General features: G+C 43.6%; 1 protein-coding gene across 1 annotated transcript in view; it reads left to right on the forward strand.

Annotated features, from left to right (window-relative positions):
* Nucleotides 1-20,743, forward strand: part of ADRA1B (adrenoceptor alpha 1B) — a 32,050-nt gene extending 11,307 nt beyond the window's left edge. The window contains exon 2 of the mRNA XM_075602211.1: nucleotides 16,584-20,743. Within this exon, the coding sequence (XP_075458326.1) occupies nucleotides 16,584-17,125 (542 nt within the window). The 3' untranslated portion in view covers nucleotides 17,126-20,743. The remainder of the gene's footprint in view (nucleotides 1-16,583) is intronic.
* The last annotated feature ends 701 nt before the right edge of the window (nucleotides 20,744-21,444 follow it).

The raw sequence follows: 21,444 nt of genomic DNA on the forward strand, positions 1-21,444 counted from the left end.
AATGATTACAAATCACATGAATAACAGGGGGTAGGGTATTATGATTACACAGTACATGAATAACAGGGGGTACGGTATAATGATTACACAGTACATGGGTAACAGGGGGTAGGGTACAAAGATTACACAGTACATGAATAACAGGGGTTAGGGTATAATGATTACACAGTACATGAATAACAGGGGGTAGGGTATAATGATTACACAGTACATGGGTAACAGGGGGTAGGGTATAATGATTACACAGTATATGAATAACAGGGGTAGGGTATAATGATTACACAGTAAATGAATAACAGGGGTAGGGTATAATGATGACACAGTACATGAATAACAGGGGGTATGGTATAATGATTACACAGTACATGAATAACAGGGGGTAGGGTATAATGATTACACAGTACATGAATAACAGGAGTAGGGTATAATGATTACACATTACATGAATAACAGGGGGTAGGATATAATGATTACACAGTACATGAATAACAAGGGGTAGGGTATAATGATTACACAGTACATGAATAACAGGGGGTAAGGTATAATGATTACACAGTACATGAATAACAGGGGGTAGGGTATAATGATTACACGGTACATGAATAACAGGGGGTAGGGTATAATGATTACACGGTACATGAATAACAGGGAGTAGGGTATAATGATTGCACGGTACATGAATAACAGGGGGTAGGGTATAATGATTACACAGTACATGAATAAATGGGGTAGGGTATAATGATTACACAGTACATGAATAACAGGGGATAGGGTATAATGATTACACAGTACATGAATAACAGGGGGTAGGGTATAATGATTACACAGTACATGAATAACAGGGGGTAGGGTATAATGATTACACAGTACATGAATAACGGGGTAGGGTATAATGATTACACAGTACATGAATAACAGGGGGTAGGGTATAATGATTACACAGTACATGAATAACAGGGGGTAGGGTATAATGATTACACAGTACATGAATAACAGGGGGTAGGGTATAATGATTACACAGTACTGTACATGAATAACAGGGGGTAGGGTATAATGATTACACAGTACATGAATAACAGGGGGTAGGGTATAATGATTACACAGTACATGAATAACAGGGGGTAGGGTATAATGATTACACAGTACATGGGTAACAGGGGGTAGGGTATAATGATTACACAGTATATGAATAACAGCGGGTAGGGTATAATGATTACACAGTAAATGAATAACAGGGGGTAGGGTATAATGATGACACAGTACATGAATAACAGGGGGTATGGTATAATGATTACACAGTACATAAATAACAGGGGGTAGGGTATAATGATTACACAGTACATGAATAACAGGGGTAGGGTATAATGATTACACATTACATGAATAACAGGGGGTAGGATATAATGATTACACAGTACATGAATAACAAGGGGTAGGGTATAATGATTACACAGTACATGAATAACAGGGGGTAAGGTATAATGATTACACAGTACATGAATAACAGGGGGTAGGGTATAATGATTACACGGTACATGAATAACAGGGGGTAGGGTATAATGATTACACGGTACATGAATAACAGGGAGTAGGGTATAATGATTGCACAGTACATGAATAAATGGGGTAGGGTATAATGATTACACAGTACATGAATAACAGGGGGTAGGGTATAATGATTACACAGTACATGAATAACAGGGGGTAGGGTATAATGATTACACAGTACATGAATAACAGGGGGTAGGGTATAATGATTACACAGTACATGAATAACGGGGTAGGGTATAATGATTACACAGTACATGAATAACAGGGGGTAGGGTATAATGATTACACAGTACATGAATAACAGGGGGTAGGGTATAATGATTACACAGTACATGAATAACAGGGGGTAGGGTATAATGATTACACAGTACATGAATAACAGGGGGTAGGGTATAATGATTACACAGTACATGAATAACAGGGGGTAGGGTATTATGATTACACAGCACATGAATAACGGGGGTAGGGTATAATGATTACAAATCACATGAATAACAGGGGGTAGGGTATTATGATTACACAGTACATGAATAACAGGGGGTACGGTATAATGATTACACAGTACATGGGTAACAGGGGGTAGGGTACAAAGATTACACAGTACATGAATAACAGGGGTTAGGGTATAATGATTACACAGTACATGAATAACAGGGGGTAGGGTATAATGATTACACAGTACATGGGTAACAGGGGGTAGGGTATAATGATTACACAGTATATGAATAACAGGGGTAGGGTATAATGATTACACAGTAAATGAATAACAGGGGTAGGGTATAATGATGACACAGTACATGAATAACAGGGGGTATGGTATAATGATTACACAGTACATGAATAACAGGGGGTAGGGTATAATGATTACACAGTACATGAATAACAGGAGTAGGGTATAATGATTACACATTACATGAATAACAGGGGGTAGGATATAATGATTACACAGTACATGAATAACAAGGGGTAGGGTATAATGATTACACAGTACATGAATAACAGGGGGTAAGGTATAATGATTACACAGTACATGAATAACAGGGGGTAGGGTATAATGATTACACGGTACATGAATAACAGGGGGTAGGGTATAATGATTACACGGTACATGAATAACAGGGAGTAGGGTATAATGATTGCACGGTACATGAATAACAGGGGGTAGGGTATAATGATTACACAGTACATGAATAAATGGGGTAGGGTATAATGATTACACAGTACATGAATAACAGGGGATAGGGTATAATGATTACACAGTACATGAATAACAGGGGGTAGGGTATAATGATTACACAGTACATGAATAACAGGGGGTAGGGTATAATGATTACACAGTACATGAATAACGGGGTAGGGTATAATGATTACACAGTACATGAATAACAGGGGGTAGGGTATAATGATTACACAGTACATGAATAACAGGGGGTAGGGTATAATGATTACACAGTACATGAATAACAGGGGGTAGGGTATAATGATTACACAGTACTGTACATGAATAACAGGGGGTAGGGTATAATGATTACACAGTACATGAATAACAGGGGGTAGGGTATAATGATTACACAGTACATGAATAACAGGGGGTAGGGTATAATGATTACACAGTACATGGGTAACAGGGGGTAGGGTATAATGATTACACAGTATATGAATAACAGCGGGTAGGGTATAATGATTACACAGTAAATGAATAACAGGGGGTAGGGTATAATGATGACACAGTACATGAATAACAGGGGGTATGGTATAATGATTACACAGTACATAAATAACAGGGGGTAGGGTATAATGATTACACAGTACATGAATAACAGGGGTAGGGTATAATGATTACACATTACATGAATAACAGGGGGTAGGATATAATGATTACACAGTACATGAATAACAAGGGGTAGGGTATAATGATTACACAGTACATGAATAACAGGGGGTAAGGTATAATGATTACACAGTACATGAATAACAGGGGGTAGGGTATAATGATTACACGGTACATGAATAACAGGGGGTAGGGTATAATGATTACACGGTACATGAATAACAGGGAGTAGGGTATAATGATTGCACGGTACATGAATAACAGGGGGTAGGGTATAATGATTACACAGTACATGAATAAATGGGGTAGGGTATAATGATTACACAGTACATGAATAACAGGGGGTAGGGTATAATGATTACACAGTACATGAATAACAGGGGGTAGGGTATAATGATTACACAGTACATGAATAACAGGGGGTAGGGTATAATGATTACACAGTACATGAATAACGGGGTAGGGTATAATGATTACACAGTACATGAATAACAGGGGGTAGGGTATAATGATTACACAGTACATGAATAACAGGGGGTAGGGTATAATGATTACACAGTACATGAATAACAGGGGGTAGGGTATAATGATTACACAGTACTGTACATGAATAACAGGGGGTAGGGTATAATGATTACACAGTACATGAATAACAGGGGGTAGGGTATAATGATTACACAGTACATGAATAACAGGGGGTAGGGTATAATGATTACACAGTACATGAGTAACAGGGGGTAGGGTATAATGATTACACAGTACATGAATAACAGGGGGTAGGGTATAATGATTACACAGTACATGAATAACAGGGGGTAGGGTATAATGATTACACAGTACATGAATAACGGGGGGTAGGGTATAATGATTACACAGTACATGAATAACAGGGGGTAGGGTATAATGATTACACAGTACATGAATAACAGGAGGTAGGGTATAATGATTACACAGTACTGTACATGAATAACAGGGGGTAGGGTATAATGATTACACAGTACATGAATAACAGGGAATAGGGTTTAATGATTACACAGTACATGAATAACAGGGGGTAGGGTATAATGATTACACAGTACATGAATAACAGGGGGTAGGGTATAATGATTACACAGTACTGTACATGAATAACAGGGGGTAGGGTATAATGATTACACAGTACATGAATAACAGGGGGTAGGGTATAATGATTACACAGTACATGAATAACAGAGGTTAGGGTACAATGATTACACAGTACATGAATAACAGGGGGTAGGGTATAATGATTACACAGTACATGAATAACGGGGTCGGGTATTATGATTGCACAGTACATGAATAACAGGGGGTAGGGTATTATGATTGCACAGTACATGAGTAACAGGGGGTAGGGTATAATGATTACACAGTACATGAATAACAGGGGGTAGGGTATAATGATTACACAGTACATGAATAACAGGGGTAGGGTATAATGATTACACAGTACATGAATAACAGGGGGTAGGGTATAATGATTACACAGTACATGAATAACAGGGGGTCGGGTATTATGATTACACAGTACATGTATAACAGGGGGTAGGGTATTATGATTACACAGTACATGTATAACAGGGGGTCGGGTATAATGATTGCACAGTACATGGGTAACAGTTACACAGAGGGATGTGGGGGTTAGTGGGCGTCTCTCAGCCTGTGACAGGTGCTGATATAGTGTGCAGCCAGTTCTGGATACTTTCTCTCTCGGTCTCTCTCTCTATTTCTCTCTCTCGGTCTCTCTCTCTGTCTGTCTCTCTCAGGCCCAGATTATGGTGCCGGTGCCGCAGCGTACACGCGCATGCCTGCGCGTACCCGGCAAGCACTCTGCTATAATATCTTATGGGACCTACCCCCGTGCCTGTGCGCCCACAGGCTGAAAGGCGTGTTGACGCGCCCGTGTTTTGAAAATACAACCAATTTTGTATTTTCAGGCGGCTGCCGCGTGACGCCAGCGCACGTCAGCTGGTTCAGCCAATGAGGGCAAACCAGCTTTTTGACGCATCCCCTATGCCCCGCCATGCCCCCGCCACGCCCCCGCAACGCGTCTACGATCTCCTGCAACCAAGCTCACAAATCGCTTGGGCTGCAGGAGTGTGCGCGGCAGCGCTCTCGTTCTCACGTGGCCGCACAGGGACAATAATCCCCGCCTTACTCTCTCTCGGTGTCTCTCTCTCTGTCTCTCTTGGTTTCTCTCTTGGTCTCTCTCTCTCTCTTGGTCTCTCTCTCTCTCGCTCTCTGTCTCTCTTTTGGTCTCTCTCTCTCGGTCTGTCTCTCATGGTCTCTTTCTCAGTCTCTCGCTCTCTCTCAGTCTGTCTCTTGGTCTCTCTCAGTCGCGCTCTCTTTCTCTCGGTCTCTCTCTCAGTCTCTCTCTCAGTCTCTCTCTCAGTCTCTCTCTCAGTCTGTCTCTCGGTCTATCTCTCTCGGTCTGTCTCTCGGTCTATCTCTCTCGGTCTGTCTCTCTGTCTATCTCTCTCGGTCTGTCTCTCTCTGTCTCTCTCTGTCTCTCTTTCTGTCTCTCTTTCTGTCTCTCTCTCTGTCTCTCTCACTGTTTCTCTCTCTGTCTCTCTCTCTGTCTCTCTCTCTGTCTCTCTCTCTCTCTCTCTCTCTCTGTCTCTCTCTCTCTGTCTCTCTCTCTGTCTCTCTCTCTGTCTCTCTCTGTCTCTCTTTCTGTTTCTCTCACTGTTTCTCTCTGTCTCTCTCTGTCTCTCTCTCGATCTTTCTGTCTCTCTCTCAGTCTCTCTCTCTCTCTCTCTGTCTCTCTCTCTCTGTCTCTCTCTCTCTCTGTCTCTCTCTGTCTCTCTTTCTGTTTCTCTCACTGTTTCTCTCTGTCTCTCTCTGTCTCTCTCAGTCTTTCTGTCTCTCTCTCGTCTCTCTCTGTCTCTCGTTCTCTCTATCGGTCTCTCTCTCAGTCTCTCTCTCTCGGTCTCTCTCTCTCTCTCTTTCTCTCTCTTTCTCTCTCTCTCTCTCTCTCTCTCTCTCGGTCTCTCTCAGTCTCTCTCTCTCTTCTATATATATATACAAATATTCCAATGCATTCTAGACTCTATGGGTGCACTCTTTTAGCTGTGATGGGGCCAGATCAGCGCTATTGCACGCTATAGCATAAATCAAAACGCAGAAATAGGCATATCTGGTTACCATGCAAGCCATCATTACGGACAGAAAAGAGGTGACATACAGTATAAAAACCTCATATTACAATATTCATGCAGTCATGGATCCAAAATAGCTCTTAATTAGGAAAAGAAATATACAATTTAGAGCAACCATGTTATTTTTCTGTTAGAAATCTGGTGTATTTTGCCCCTGTAGTTTACAAATATTGAATATAGAACTGCAGCCTTAAAGCTGCAGACCAAGCAATATCCTACGTGGTTTTTTTTTTAATATAAATAAATCAGTTCTGTCCCATGAGAAAATACTTGTCGCATTTAAAAAAATTTAAAAAAATAATAACTCTGAATGACATTTTTAACGTATTATAATGTAACAAGCCTTTTTTGTTTCTATAGCAATCATTTACAAAGTCACACATACTGCGTCAATACTCCTCTGCAGCTATTTCGTGAACCCCCGAGCCGAATCTTCGCAGATCGATCAGCAATTTAGCTAATTTCTTATCATTGTGAGGATTGTATTGAAGCACATATTAAAGGGGGAGGAAGGAAACGGTAGCTTGAACTACTGCTTTAAAACAGCGTCTCAAATTCTGATTCACTGTAGAACGAGTACGTTCCCATTCCGTCATCCACAGAATGTTAGGAATTGGTATTTGGCTGAGATTGTGACTGTTCTTGTTTGTCATGGACCATGGACATAAAACCTCCTAAGACCGGCTCACAAAACGTCTGTGGGTGATTCAGTGCTATTCATTGACCAGTCATTCCCTGTGGTAGAAGTCCACACTCCACACAAGTAAGTTACTTTGAAACATCCAGTTGTCGGTATGCTAAGGGGAAATGGCAGTGTTGGGTATGACTGATCACTCCTATAGATCCACGCGTTTGTATGTAGCCTTCTGGGGTGAAGCCAGGGTAGGGCCTGAGCATGGAAGGCCCGCTCTAATATCCGCAAAATACCCACGCAGCTTCTCGCTCACATGCTGCGCCGGGGCGGGAATAAGAGCTCTATATGAGCAGGTAGGAGAAGGTAGAGACTTTCAATCACTGACCCCCATGTTACCCACTACTCTCCCCTGTCCGTGCCGCTCCATCACTCTCCCGTCATCAACTTGTCACCTCCACTCCTCCCACCACATGTGTCACCCGCGCTCCTCCCACCTTGTGTCACCCGCTCTCCTCCCTCCCCATGTGTCACCCCCACTCTATACTCTAGACCAGCGGTGCGCAAACTGGGGGGCGCGCCAATTATGTAGGGGGGGCGCAGGCTGCGTGCGGGGAAACCTGGGGGCGGCAGAGCTGTGCACGGGCGGCCAGAAGCTCCGTGCTGAGGCTGCTTCCAGTTCCTTGCTGTGTCTGCCTGCAGAGGGGGCGGGGTCTTACCAGAAAACCACCCACAGACAGCTGTTTCGACCTTGATGGGTCTCATCAGTGTGGGGTTGATTTTAACTGGATTATGCATATATTATGGTTTTCTGGGTATGCACCTTAACCCTGGCTGTGCTCAAAGCTGTGACCATGCAGCAAGCTTAAGCCTATAGGGAACCATTTTAAAAATGGTTTTTGAGGCAAAAAGTGACACTGTGTGCTCATTTGCATGTCATTTCCCAGAATCCCTTGCTGCAGTGGAAGTGCTGTATGCTGAGTGATAATGGGGAAAGGTGGGGTTGCAGACCTGCCTAAGACATGCAGATGAGCATACAGTTGTATTTGCATATTTGCTTTCCTGTGGAGGGTTTTTGTCACTTTTTTTACTCACCATAACTTAACTCAGTATTATGGTATACTAGCTGAGAGCCCCGGCGTTGCCCGGGATGTTTGTGGTGTGGGTGTGGCATTTGGGTGAGGAGTGGTCAACGCGGCCCATGTGCGGTGGTAGTGCTGCTGTGGCTGTACTGATGGTGATTGTATCGGGGTGCTGATTTGGGAGGGTTTGGTGCTGATGTGGGGGTGCGGATGTGGGTGTGACGATGGGGGAGGTGCAAAGGTGCCGATGTGTGGGTGCTGATGGTGTTGATGGGGGCTGGGAATGGCGGGGAGCCGAGAATGCCAGTGTGCTGGGGGGGCATGGGATAGCGGTGTGCTGATGTGGTGGTGCTGGGGATAGTGTGTGTGTGTGTGTGAATATGTGTGTGTGTATACACACGTGTGTGTGTGTATACACGTGTGTGTGTGTATACATGTTTGTGTGTGTGTATACATGTTTGTGTGTATACATTGTATGTGTGTGTGTGTATACATGTGTACGTGTGTGTGTGTACGTGTGTGTGTATACACGTGTATATACATGTGTGTGTATACACATGTGTGTGTAGACATTGTGTGTGTGTATACATGTGTGTGTGTATATACATGTGTGTGTATACACATGTGTGTATACACATGTGTGTATACACGTGTGTGTATACATGTTTGTGTGTGTATACATGTTTGTGTGTATACATAGTATGTGTGTGTGTATACATGTGTGTGTATGTGTATGTGTGTGTGTGTACATTTGTGTGTGTATACATGTGTGTGTATACATGTTTGTGTGTGTGTATACACGTGTGTGTGTATATGCGTGTGTATACATGTGTGTGTGTATACATGTGTGTGTAAATACACGTGTGAGTGTGTGTATACGTGTGTGTATACATGTGTGTGTGTATACATGTGTGTGTGTATACATTATGTGTATGTATACGTGTGTGTGTGTATGTCTACATGTGTGTGTGTATGTCTCCATGTGTGTGTGTACGTGTACATGTGTGTGAGTATACGTGTACATGAGTGTGTACGTGTGTGTGTGTGTGTCTACGTGTGTGTACGTGTGTTTGTGTGAATACGTGTGTGTGTGTGTCTACGTGTGTGTGTCTACGTCTGTGTGTGTGTGTGTGTTTACGTGTGTGTGTCTACGTGTGTGTGTGTGTGTGTGTGTGCCTACGTGTGTGTGTGTGTCTACGTGTGTGTGTTTGTGTCTACGTGTGTGTGTGTGTGTCTACGTGTGTGTGTGTCTACGTGTGTGTGTGTGTCTACGTGTGTATGTGTGTGTGTCTACGTGTGTGTGTGTGTGTCTACGTGTGTGTGTGTCTACGTGTGTGTGTGTCTACGTGTGTGTGTGTCTGCGTGTCTACGTGTGTCTGCGTGTCTACGTGTGTCTGCGTGTGTCTGCGTGTGTCTGCGTGTTTGCGTGTGTCTGCGTGTGTCTGCGTGTGTCTGCGTGTCTATGTGTGTCTGCGTGTATACGTGTGTCTGCGTGTCTACGTGTCTACGTGTGCCTGTGTATATACGTGTGTCTACGTGTGTGTATACGTGTGTGTCTACGTGTGTGTTTGTATGTGTGTCTACGTGTGTGTGTGTCTACATGTGTGTGTGTATACGTGTGTCTACGTGTGTGTGTATGCGTGCGCCTACGTGTGTGTACGTGTGTGTGTACGTGTGTGTGTACGTGTGTGTATATACGTGTGTCTGTGTGTATACGTGTGTATACGTGTGTGTGTATACGTGTGTGTGTACGTGTGTCTGTGTGTATACGTGTGTCTGTGTGTATACGTGTGTCTGTGTGTCTACGTGTGTCTGTGTGTATACGTGTGTCTGTGTGTATACGTGTGTCTGTGTGTATACGTGTGTGTGTGTATACGTGTGTGTGTGTGTATACGTGTGTGTCTGTGTGTATACGTGTGTCTGTATAGGTGTGTGTATGTATAGGTGTTTGTGTGTGTGTCTACGTGTGTGTGTGTGTGTGTCTGTGTACGTGTGTGTGTCTGTCTACGTGTGTGTGTGTCTATCTACATGTGTGTGTGTGTGTGTGTGTGTGTGTCTGTCTACATGTGTGTGTGTGTCTACATGCGTGTGTCTGTGGACGTGTGTGTGTGTGTGCCTACATGTGTGTGTGTGCCTACATGTGTGTGTGTGTGCCTACATGTGTGTGTGTGTGTGTGTGTGTGTGCCTACATGTGTGTGTGTGTGTGTACATGTGTGTGTGTCTACATGTGCGTGTGTGTGTGTGTGTGCCTACATGTGTGTGTGTGTGTGTGTACACGGGACTCCGGGTAAGTTCGGGCACAGGGAGGGTGGGGGTGTGTGGAAGTTGAGGTGCGGTCCAGCTGACGGGGGAGAGTGAGGGGCACCGGGAGGGGAGTGTGTGTGTGTGTGTCTGTGTGTGTGTGTGTCCCTGTGTGTGTGTGTGTCCCTGTGTGTCCTTTGGCCCGTCACTCCGCCTCAGGCCAATGAGAGGTGTGCGGGGGCGGGCCAAGGGACCAATGAGATTTCCCCTAGGGACGGCAGGCAGGCAGGCATACAGTGCTTTCACTAATATAGTATAAGATATATATATATATACTGCAGTGTGTGTTGTGGTGTGTGTGTGTGTGTGTGTGTGTGTGTGTGTGTGTGTGTGTGTGTGTGTGTGTGTGTGTGTGTGTGTGTGTGTGTGTGTGTGTGTGTGTGTGTGTGTGTGTGTGTGTGTGTGTGTGTGTGCTGTGCCTGTTGGTTGTCTGTGAGTGTGTGTGGGTGCTGCAATTGAGTGTTGTGTGTGTTGGTTGTGTGTGTTGTGATTGTGTGTGTGCTGTGCCTGTTGGTTGTGCCCTCCTTACGCTGTCCGCCCTACAATAGCGCTGTGTTGCTGCTCTCCTCCGCTGGCAACCTGCTTCGCTGCGATCCTCTGCAAGTGAAAGGGTAGGCTGCCACTGTATCAATCATACTATGAATGTACAGAAATAATAATACAAAAAAGTGTAAACACTTCCCCGCTTGTGCTTGCAAAATTATGCAGGACACCCTGTGCTCATGCTTGGAGAGTTGGTGATGTCACCGCTCTCCGCGGCAGCGTGGAAGCAGCCTAATTTTGCAAGAGCGAGCTGTTGAAGTATGTAAGTATTTAGGCTGTGCTTATAGTGCCGGCGACGCGACGTCGCCCGAAAACAAATGCTTTGTCGCCGCCGCCTCGTGCGCTTATAGTAAGCATGACGTGGTGACGCAATTTTTTGAAGACGGTAATATTTGATTTTTCTGGGGCTGTCGCCTCATATGACAGCCCCTGAACCAATCAATGGCCTGGTCGCCCACGCCGCCGCTGCAAAGCGAAATACAACTTTCGCTAGCGTTGCCGTCGCGGGCACTATACGCGCGGCCTTAGACATATTTGTATTTACATTGTATACCGTTTAATAAAGGTTTTTTTTAATGTGATTTTGATTACATCAGGCAGGGGGGGCACGAGAAATTTTATGGATAAAAAGGGGGGCTCGGCATAAAAAGTTTGCTCACCCCTGCGTATAGACCATCTAAAGAACAACATGAGGGTTAGCAATATTGATCAGAAATTATTAGGGAGGGAAGCAGAATGGATATATCGTCTCAAAACACTGAATCCTCTTGGAATGAATGAGGATTTCACATTTACCCCATTCATTTAAATCATATTGATAATGTCCCTCAAAAAGGGTTTTTATCCATCTATTCAATATGTTACATGGATAATCTCCTTGTAGTATCAATCTGACTGGTTATAGTGGCTGTCACTCCTATTGGCCATAGATCATATTGTACATTATCTCTAACAACAATAGGCTATACTTTTCTTAAGCATTTAGGTAAGATATGATAAGTGTCTCTTAAAGAACTTCACTACATCAAGGCTAGAAAAAACTATTTTTCTCTGTGACTCATACACATTATCAAACATAGCTACATCTAGCCTGGGTTTCCCCATATAGGACAGGCTTTCCAAGTCAGTGTAACATACATAAGTAAAAGTAATTTAGGCTTTAAATGTTACAAGATGAAAATATACTAATACATTAGTTTTATTGAGACATGTACAAATTGTCACTACATGTTTTCTTTGGAGAAGTACAGGGTAACAGCGCGCAAGCTTCAGACAACGAACACTCATAGGCCAGCTACATCACGTGATCGCAAAACCTATAATGAGCTTAGTTGCCATAGAAACGCAAATGCTATATAAAGCCTAAAAAACAAGCCCTTGTACTCACCGTCCCCTGACGAAGCTCCGCCTGGAGAGAAATGCGTAGGGTGTAGTGACGCGGTGACGTCACATCACGTGGTGCATGCGGATCCAGTTTGCTGCTGTGTGATCACTTTTCTGCCCAAATCGCCAGATGCTACACTGTAGCTAAGTATATTGCTGACACTCCACACATGTGGACACAAATGTTGCAGACTGTGGGATAACTTGGATAGTCTTTGAGGGTTATAGTAAAATTAGGCAGTGATGTTAGAGCTGCGCTGTCTAGAAAACAGCATTTATATGGTAGGTTAGATCAGGGGAGCGCAAACTTTTTTCCCTGCGACCCCCTGCCGTCAGTCCCCTCACTCCCGTGCCCCCCCTAACCCCTACTTACCTCCGCTCCAGGGTCATAATGTCACGTTGCCATAGCAACATGACGTCACATGACCTCGCAGCGTCATTTGACGCCACGTTGCCCTGGTGACGCAGGAAGGAAGCCGCCGGAGCCAAGGTACATAAAGGTTTACAGAGGCCCTGCAGCTCCCCCGGCACTTCATTTAAGTGCCTTCGGGAAGCGTGCGGGACCTCTGTAAACCCTGCGCCCCCCCGCCAACAGTCTCGCGCCCCCCTGGGGGTCGCGCCCCCAGTTTGCACACCGCTGGGTTAGATAATTCAATGTTATCCCACTACACACAATTGATGAACATTTTGTGTAATTTCCCACTTCACCAATGCAAGTGATTTATATCTAAACCTTGGGTTGAGGGCCAATTTGCAGGCAGTCCTGCAGCTGATATTATACAGCCCACTGTTGGACATCAGTTTTATCAGTTTGGCCTATTTATAGGCAACACAGCCAATATCATGTGGCTCATTTAATCTGGAGAATATAAATGTGATACTTGATCATTGTTTGAACAGTGGAGTTCATAGCATACTCCAGTTATAATCAAGATTTAACTAAGTGATGGTTATATGTTGAACATTTATATGGCAGTTGTTAATGTATAAACCACAAACTAACTAATAACGCTCTCTATCAGCGCTTGATCCAACTGGGCTAATGTGATATGAATATCAAACAAAATGTGCGAAATATAACAAATATGTGAAACAGCTGCCAAGGGGACAGCAAACAATAGACAGTTCCACATCTAACATACCATATGAAAATACAAAAAGCTAGGTCCCCGGCACTAATGAGTTGAAGTCCACAATACCATGATCAAAGATACAGTCCTTGATGGAAAAGACAGTCCTGGCAATGGGTGGATTAACCAATGCAATTGAGAGTGGCTTTGATGGTCTTCAGAATGGCCCCAGATGTTCTCTGCAATGAATAAAAAAGAGACACACCAATTGCGCAGTATATAAAGAACCACAGCACCAACTGAGACGGAAATAACCCTAACTTACAAGATGATTTCTTGCACTTTCAGGGGAGAGAATCTGTGCTGCGTCGCGTTCCAACCTCAATATCCACGAACCCCACGTGGTTACAGTCGTATGGTTTCTCTTGTACTTGGTAGTGCCCTCAGGGATTCAGCATAGGCCCCCACAGCAAGCGTGTAGAGAAATGAATACAGCCTAGTGTAAAAACGTACTTACACTTTTATTACATAAAAACAAACATACTACCAACACTTACAATTTGTAATGGTAGCAAATGTGACCAACGGATGCCGTCCGCAACCTGCTGCAGTCCGGCTGGAACAAGGGACCCACGCAGTCGTGCACTACTCGCCGATTGATGACGTCAGCGGCGCGGGTCAGTCTTAAGCGCCGGAAGGTTAATGTTAATGTATGTTATATAGATTGGGTGGTATTATAAATATCACTATACCTTATTAAAGACTGTAGGCAGGGAATCTACCATCTTTTCACTATAAGGCTGCGTCCATAGAGGGGGAGCCGCGCTGAGCCGTGCGGACGCTGTGGCTCGCCTGCTCAAGCAGGAGCGATTCCATGGACTAGCAGGCGAGCCAACATGCGCGATCGGGAGGCGGGGCACTTACTTCACTGGGCCAATAGCCCACGGCGCCATGACGTTGACGCTGCTTCGCTCTGATTGGTGGTTTTCAGCTGACAGCGCGCTCAGAAACAGGTTCTGCTGTCGGCTGAAAATCCCTGCGCCTCAGCACGCCTGAGGACGCTCGCGGGAGCCCCCTCTCAAGACATCCTCATCGCGGAGCGTCCGCACGGCTCAGCGCTGACTGTCCTTCTATGGACGCAGCCTAATAGAGACATATATCTCTTACAGCAAACTACGATAGAGCCAGCAGCACCACGTGTTATTTTAATATTTGTATTTTTTATTCACTTATCTTCACTTCATGTAGTCACTTTATGTAAAATGTCATTTAGAAAATAAAATTAGCCCAGGAGTGCACCAACTTAATGTACTTTCTTTGATGATTTGCTGCCCTTGTGTTAGTTATTCATCTGTTTAGTACCTTTTAAAAGCTGCTCAATCAAAAAGGATTTATTTCCATCCTTTTGCACCACCAATTCAAGGACAAAAAACTATCCCCGCTCATTTCTTAGACGTGGCCGCGACTGATAACCCTTCTTGTATCAAATTAATTAGGAAGCAACAGGTTTCCTTGTAACGCTTTCTGTTAAAGGCATTTTTACCAGCTGTTACATGCATTTGCATATGCCGGCCTGAGACACGTGATAAAGATTGTCTTACTAATATACTCTGTGTCAGTGTATAATGCAGTCCAGTTATACTCTATCAGTGTATAGTGTAGTCAGTTTATACTCTGTGTCAGTGTATAGTGCAGTCAGTTTATACTATGTCTCAGTGTATAGTGCAGTCAGTTTATACTCTGTGTCAGTGTATAGTGCAGTCAGTTTATACTCTGTGTCAGTGTATAATGCAGTCAAGTTATACAGTACTTTGTGTCAGTGTATAGTACAGTCAGGATATACTCTGTGTCAGTGTATAGTGCAGTCAGGTTATATTTTGTGTCAGTGTATAATACAGTCAGGTTATACTCTCTCAGGGTATAATGCAGTCAGTTTATACTCTGTGTCAGTGTATAGTGCACTCAGGTTATACAGCCAGGGCCGCCAACAGGGAGGGACAGCCGGGACAAGAGTCCCGGGCTCTGTGGCTGCGGGGTGCCCGGCGGCCGGACAAAGCAGCTGAGCCTGACCTCTCGTGGCCACTTGGCCCCGGCTCTCCCCCAACTGCGGGCCTCCCTACTCACTAACTGTCCCACGCCGGGCTGCTAGCACGTGCCGGGCCCTCTGACGTCAGCGCTCGAAGTGAGCATAAGAGAGAGGCCTGGTGTGCGCTGACGTCAAAAGCCGGCATGGGACAGAGGGAGGGAGATGCCCGGAGCTGGGGGAGTGCCAGGGCCCGGCGGCCACAAGAAGTCAGGCCCAGCTGCTTTGTCTGGCTGCCAAGCACCACGCAGCCAGCGGGCTCAGCCAGTGGCCTGACACCTGAGACCAGCCTCAAGGTAAGGGTTTATATGTATTGGGGGGGGGGGGGGGGGGGGGTTTATATGCAGCTAGGGATTCTGGGAAATGACATGCAAGTGAGCTCACAGTGTCACATTTTGCTTGAAATCCATTTTTAAATGGACTCCCCTATAAGCTTAAACCCATTAAAAATGTACTCCAATTTACAGCTTTGTATAGCAAATTACATACATTTTACAACATTACAGTATAACATTTAATAATCCTGTAGAAATATTCCATTTAAAAAATGATGGCCAAATTAAATGATTGTGTTTGGACAAATAAAATATATGACAATACCTAATGCAGGGGTTCTCAACTCCAGTCCTCAAGACCCCCCAACAGGTCAGGATTAAAGGATATCCCTGCTTCAGCACAGGTGGCTCAATCAGTGGCTCAGTAGAAGCTACCTGTGCTGAAGATCTGATGCCGAAGCTGGGATATCATTACAATCTGATCTGTTGGGGGGGGGGGGAACTTGAGGACTGGAGTTGAGAAACCCCTGGCCTAATGTTTCTCAGGGAACCCCATATAGCTTCCTGTGGTACCCCAGACTTCCACAGAACATGAAATTCGCACACGAATCCAATTATCATTTCTTTATTTGCTTCTTTTTTTTCTTCTTCTCCAGAATCAATCTTCCAACACTTGAACCCACCAGAGACAGTGTTCAAAGTTATCTTTTGGCTCGGGTACTTCAACAGCTGTATCAACCCAATCATTTACCCCTGTTCCAGCAAGGAGTTCAAGCGAGCCTTCATACGCATCCTGAAGTGTCAATGGGGAAACAGGAGGCGCTCCGGCTTCTGGGGATCCCAATGCCGCCCCCGGAGCAGCAGCACCTTCGACCGTCAGTCCAGGAAAAGTTCTCTGGATGAAAGCGTGCAGTTTATAAATGGCAGTCAGAGGACGATATTGACGAGCGCTCCAAGCCCCAGCTACATGAGCAAAGTTACCCGTCCAACGGAAAAGAGAACTCACAAATGGAACCGTTCACATCTCCCAGGCGGCCTGGATCCCAGAGGGGCTCAGGAGTCTAAAGCAGATCCCTGTAGCATCTTCACCTTCCAGGTTGCTTCAGAGATTAATGAGCACAACACAGACAGTGTTGTGGTAGACAATAGCAGCTCACAGGCAGCCTCAAGTTTGCTTGCTTCACAGGGTACGGATTGAAACGGGGACCTGTGGTCAGCAATCAGTTTAACCAATCAGCGGCCCAGTCAGGATGGACTGTATATTCTGCAGTTGGTTGGACTTTTTATTGAGAAATCACATTACATTATAAGAATGGGGAATATTGGTTTTCAACCAGAATAAAGAGGAGTTCAGTTAACAGGGCAGAAGTCAGCTGTGCAATTTTCTAAAGCTTAGTGCTTAGGAAACGAAATCATTTCAATGAAAACAGGCATCCAGAACGAGGTAAAAGATATTGAGGAGATGTCAGAGCGACATGTTCAACACTGAGCTGAGGGTCCATCGGTAGAACACCAAATGGAAACTATGCAGCTTGAGAAACCAATAATCACACTGCACCTAACATGCCATCCCTACTGGCATTTCATCCTGTCTTCCTCTGGCTAGTGAGTGGGCATTAGGCAGCAGCTTGGCTATAGAATAATTAGTTGAACAATTAATTCAACTAAATGAAAGAGAACTTAAAACATTATATATATATATGTACATTTATATTGTATATACATATATATATATACATTTATATTGTATATACATGTATGTTTGCAGTTGTGTGTATATTGTGCTGTGCTTGCTAAAGGATAGTGTAGCCTCCTTGTTATACTGCATTATGTTTACATATGTTACACCTATACAAGCAATACACCTTAAAAGGCACCCTTATGAAAATAATAGCCGGAGTGTTGAAAAGTACATGAAACTATATATCAAAAGAGTTTTGAAAAACGAGGTACCTTATATAATAATAAAATGATTGGCATCTACTCCCCCTCCCCCCATCCCCCCAGGTGTCTGGTAGTAGCTATCTTGGGTTTGTCATCTATGTCAGGGGAGCACAATCTTTTTTCCCTGCGCCCCCCCTGTCGGCTGTTCCCCTCTCTCTGCACCCCCTCCCTCTTACCTTGGCTCCGGCGTCATGACGTTACGTTGCCATGGCTTATGCTTATTTCCCAGGATATTTGAGCGTCTGGATTAAAAAAATGCTTGGTGAACTTTTGGTGAAACTGTCCGATTTCACTACTTTTTTTTCCTAAAATGAAAATGGGACACATTTTCACACACGTCTAGTCTTACAGATTTGTAGTGTCAGGGTCTTCAATGGACTCTCACTGAGAGAACTTTTTTTTCCCATTAAATTCACCGTAAAAACCTATCCCTAACCCCATACCCTAAAACCCCAACCCTAATCATTAAAATAACCCTTTATTTAACTCACCTTGGCGGCTGAGTGTTCAACAGGGGAGGGTCCCTCGCTGAACACCGGCGGAGCTTTTGTCGCGAGCGAATGTCCCATTCCGCAAGTTTTTGGCCCATTTTATGATTGTGCATGTTGACTTTTAATGCAATTTCATTTCTGTAGACACTCTCTAGCTGCAGGTCCCTGCACCATTAATGTATTATAGCTCCTTTTATCATTTAAATCCGGCATTCTCGCTTGTAACTCTGCAACAGTGGATCCTGTGTGTCCATTTAGGGAACGCCTGGGCTGTCTCTTTGGTCTTCTCACTAGATCCACATATGCCAACTCTCACTGTTATGAGTTGTGTCATTGATCTTAAGCATCAGTAGTTTTACGGACTTCAAGTGGGGTCTCAGTGGTAGAAAAAAAAGGAGTATTCCATTTAAATGAAAATTTGGGGCACAGTAGTTGCCCCCAGATGTCACTGGACCCTTGATGGTTGGCATTGCTGTAGATTATGTCACCCAACTGCACTGCAGTAGCCCCCCTTATGTAACTGCACTGAATACCACACCTTAGAAATACCACACCTATTCACTAAAATATTATATTGGGGGCAAAATATCTTGCTGTCAAAGCGAGAATGCTTTAAACGTTCACATTTTTCCTTCTCAAATTATTTCACTTAACTAAAAACACAATATTTATTTCTGTACTCTATATGTTTTTCTGTGAAGGAGTTCTGTCAGGAATCTTTTATTGTGGTCAATAAAGTTTTGGTAACCATAGTGTATCTTTAATATATATCAGTCTGTCTGTGGGTGGGTTTGATGGCAATGCATCTTAACCCTGGCTGTGCTCAAAGCTGTGACCATGCAGCAAGCTTAAGCCCATACGGAACCATGTTTATGGTTTTGAAGCAAAAGCTGCCATTCCCTTGCTGCAGTGGAAGTGCTGTGTGCTGGGTGATAATGGTGAAAGGCGGGGTTGCAGACCTGTCTAAGACATGCAAATGAGCATACAGTAATATTTCCATTTGATAAATATATATATATATATATATATATATATATATATATATATATATAAATAAGTAGCCATTTACAAAAGATGAAAAACCAAACTACGGTATTGAAAGCCACACGTGGCAAGAGAAAAAGAAAGAATACATGTCAGGATTGAAAGGAAAAAATAGACACAATGTAGTCTACTCTAACAGACATAACTAAATAACACAATACAAATATGTATTTCACTATAAATGAAAATACCCACAAAGAATAAAGAAATTCCTCACATTAAGAATACATACTGTACAAAAACATCATCCATTTACTCAGCCAAAAAAAGACAATTGAGCTACTGTATATATTTCATCTGTGTAATATATGGCACTAAAAACTAAATTCATCCATATATAATCATGAGTTGGAATAACTGCATAAAAGTTAATGTGGATGTCCAGACAGAAACTCCTGAAGGGTTTCACCATCGCGTACACTAATATATATATATATATATATATATATATATATATATATATATATATATATATATCACAGATCACATTCCAGTATGCACTGTTTTAAATTAAAAAAACCTTTTCTGTCTTCATCCATTGTAACACCACCGGAAGAAGAGATCAGTGTATCTCGAAAGCTCGCACAAATAAAAGCATTTCGTTAGCCACAGAATGGTATTGTCTATTCATTTTTGATTATTAAGCTCGGCTAACACGGTACAGATACCTCCACACACACACACATATATATATATATTTAAATTTAACTCGAACTAGGAGTGCTGCTTTAATAAAACTACTGATGCTGTGCTGAATAAAACAAATTAAATGTACTGTATTAAACATTGGGAAAAACTTCTGTCGGTCCAATTTTCAGCATTATGTAATAGAAATGAATGAGTTTTTCTTAAGGTAAGCAAAATTATAAGTGTGCAAATAAAAAAAAAGCAATTCTCTGGTATGGGAAATAAAAAAAGGAGTGGTATTTCACACCCTCTAATACTATCACTGTTCTCCCTACTTAGCACTTGGATTGTAAGCTCTTTGGGGCAGGGACACCTTTCCTAATGCCTACTTTTATGTATGCTTATTCCTATTATGTCACGTGTGTTACTGCTGTAAAGCGCCATGTACAGGGATGGCGCGCTATAAATAAAGATATACCCTATTTCCTCAATTGTAAGACGCACCTTTTTTACGATTTTCACATGTCTGAAATCGGGGTGCGTCTTAGAATCGATGTATTAAAAAAAAAAATAATAAAAAGTGTCTATAGTACTTAACTCCTCTTTTCACTTACCATGTTTCAGGAGAGGTCCCATGTCAGCAGAGGGAGTGCTGCGGGTGTGCGACAGGACAGGTCCCAAGTCTGCAGGTGAATGAAGATAAGTAGACGGCGGGCGTGCGGCGGCAGTGGCAGGAGAGCTGAGCAGGAGTAGAGCAGCATAGGGGAACAGCTTGGGAGGTGCACACTGTAACCGGAAGTCAGACACCGGTCAACTTCCGGTGTTACAGTGTGCACCTCCCAAGCCGTTCTCCTATGCCGCTCTGCTCCTGCTTAGCTCTCCTGCTATTATGATTTCCTGCTGCCGCACCGCCCGCCCGCTCGCCCACTGTCTTTTTATCTTCATTCACCTGCAGACTTGGGACCTGTCCTGCCGCCACACTCCCGGTCGCTGTCCATCTTCAACCATCTGCAAACGCGGGACCTCTCCTGCCCCGCCACCCGCTTCACCCTCTGCTGCCATGGGACCTCTACATGGTAAGTGAAAAAGTAATTTTCCTCAATTCTAAGGGTCAAATAGATGGTGCGTCTTACAATCGAGGAAATACGGTAGATCCATCCATACATACATACAGTGTAACCACTGATTTCCCTAGCATCTTGTCTGAACAGGACTGTGAATTGCAACTTTAGCGAAGCAGGGGCAAAAGTAGATACAGTATACAGATGATGTGAGTACAGATAATATGAGAGTCAAGGACCCATTGCCTCTTAATGTAAGGATATACATTGATAGAACAGCAGACCAAACTAATCACTAACTAATCACTACGTCATTGCTCCGTCGCAGAACATGATGTATATACAGTATG

Source organism: Ascaphus truei, chromosome 5, assembly GCF_040206685.1.
Source record: "Ascaphus truei isolate aAscTru1 chromosome 5, aAscTru1.hap1, whole genome shotgun sequence".
Lineage (NCBI taxonomy): Eukaryota > Metazoa > Chordata > Amphibia > Anura > Ascaphidae > Ascaphus > Ascaphus truei.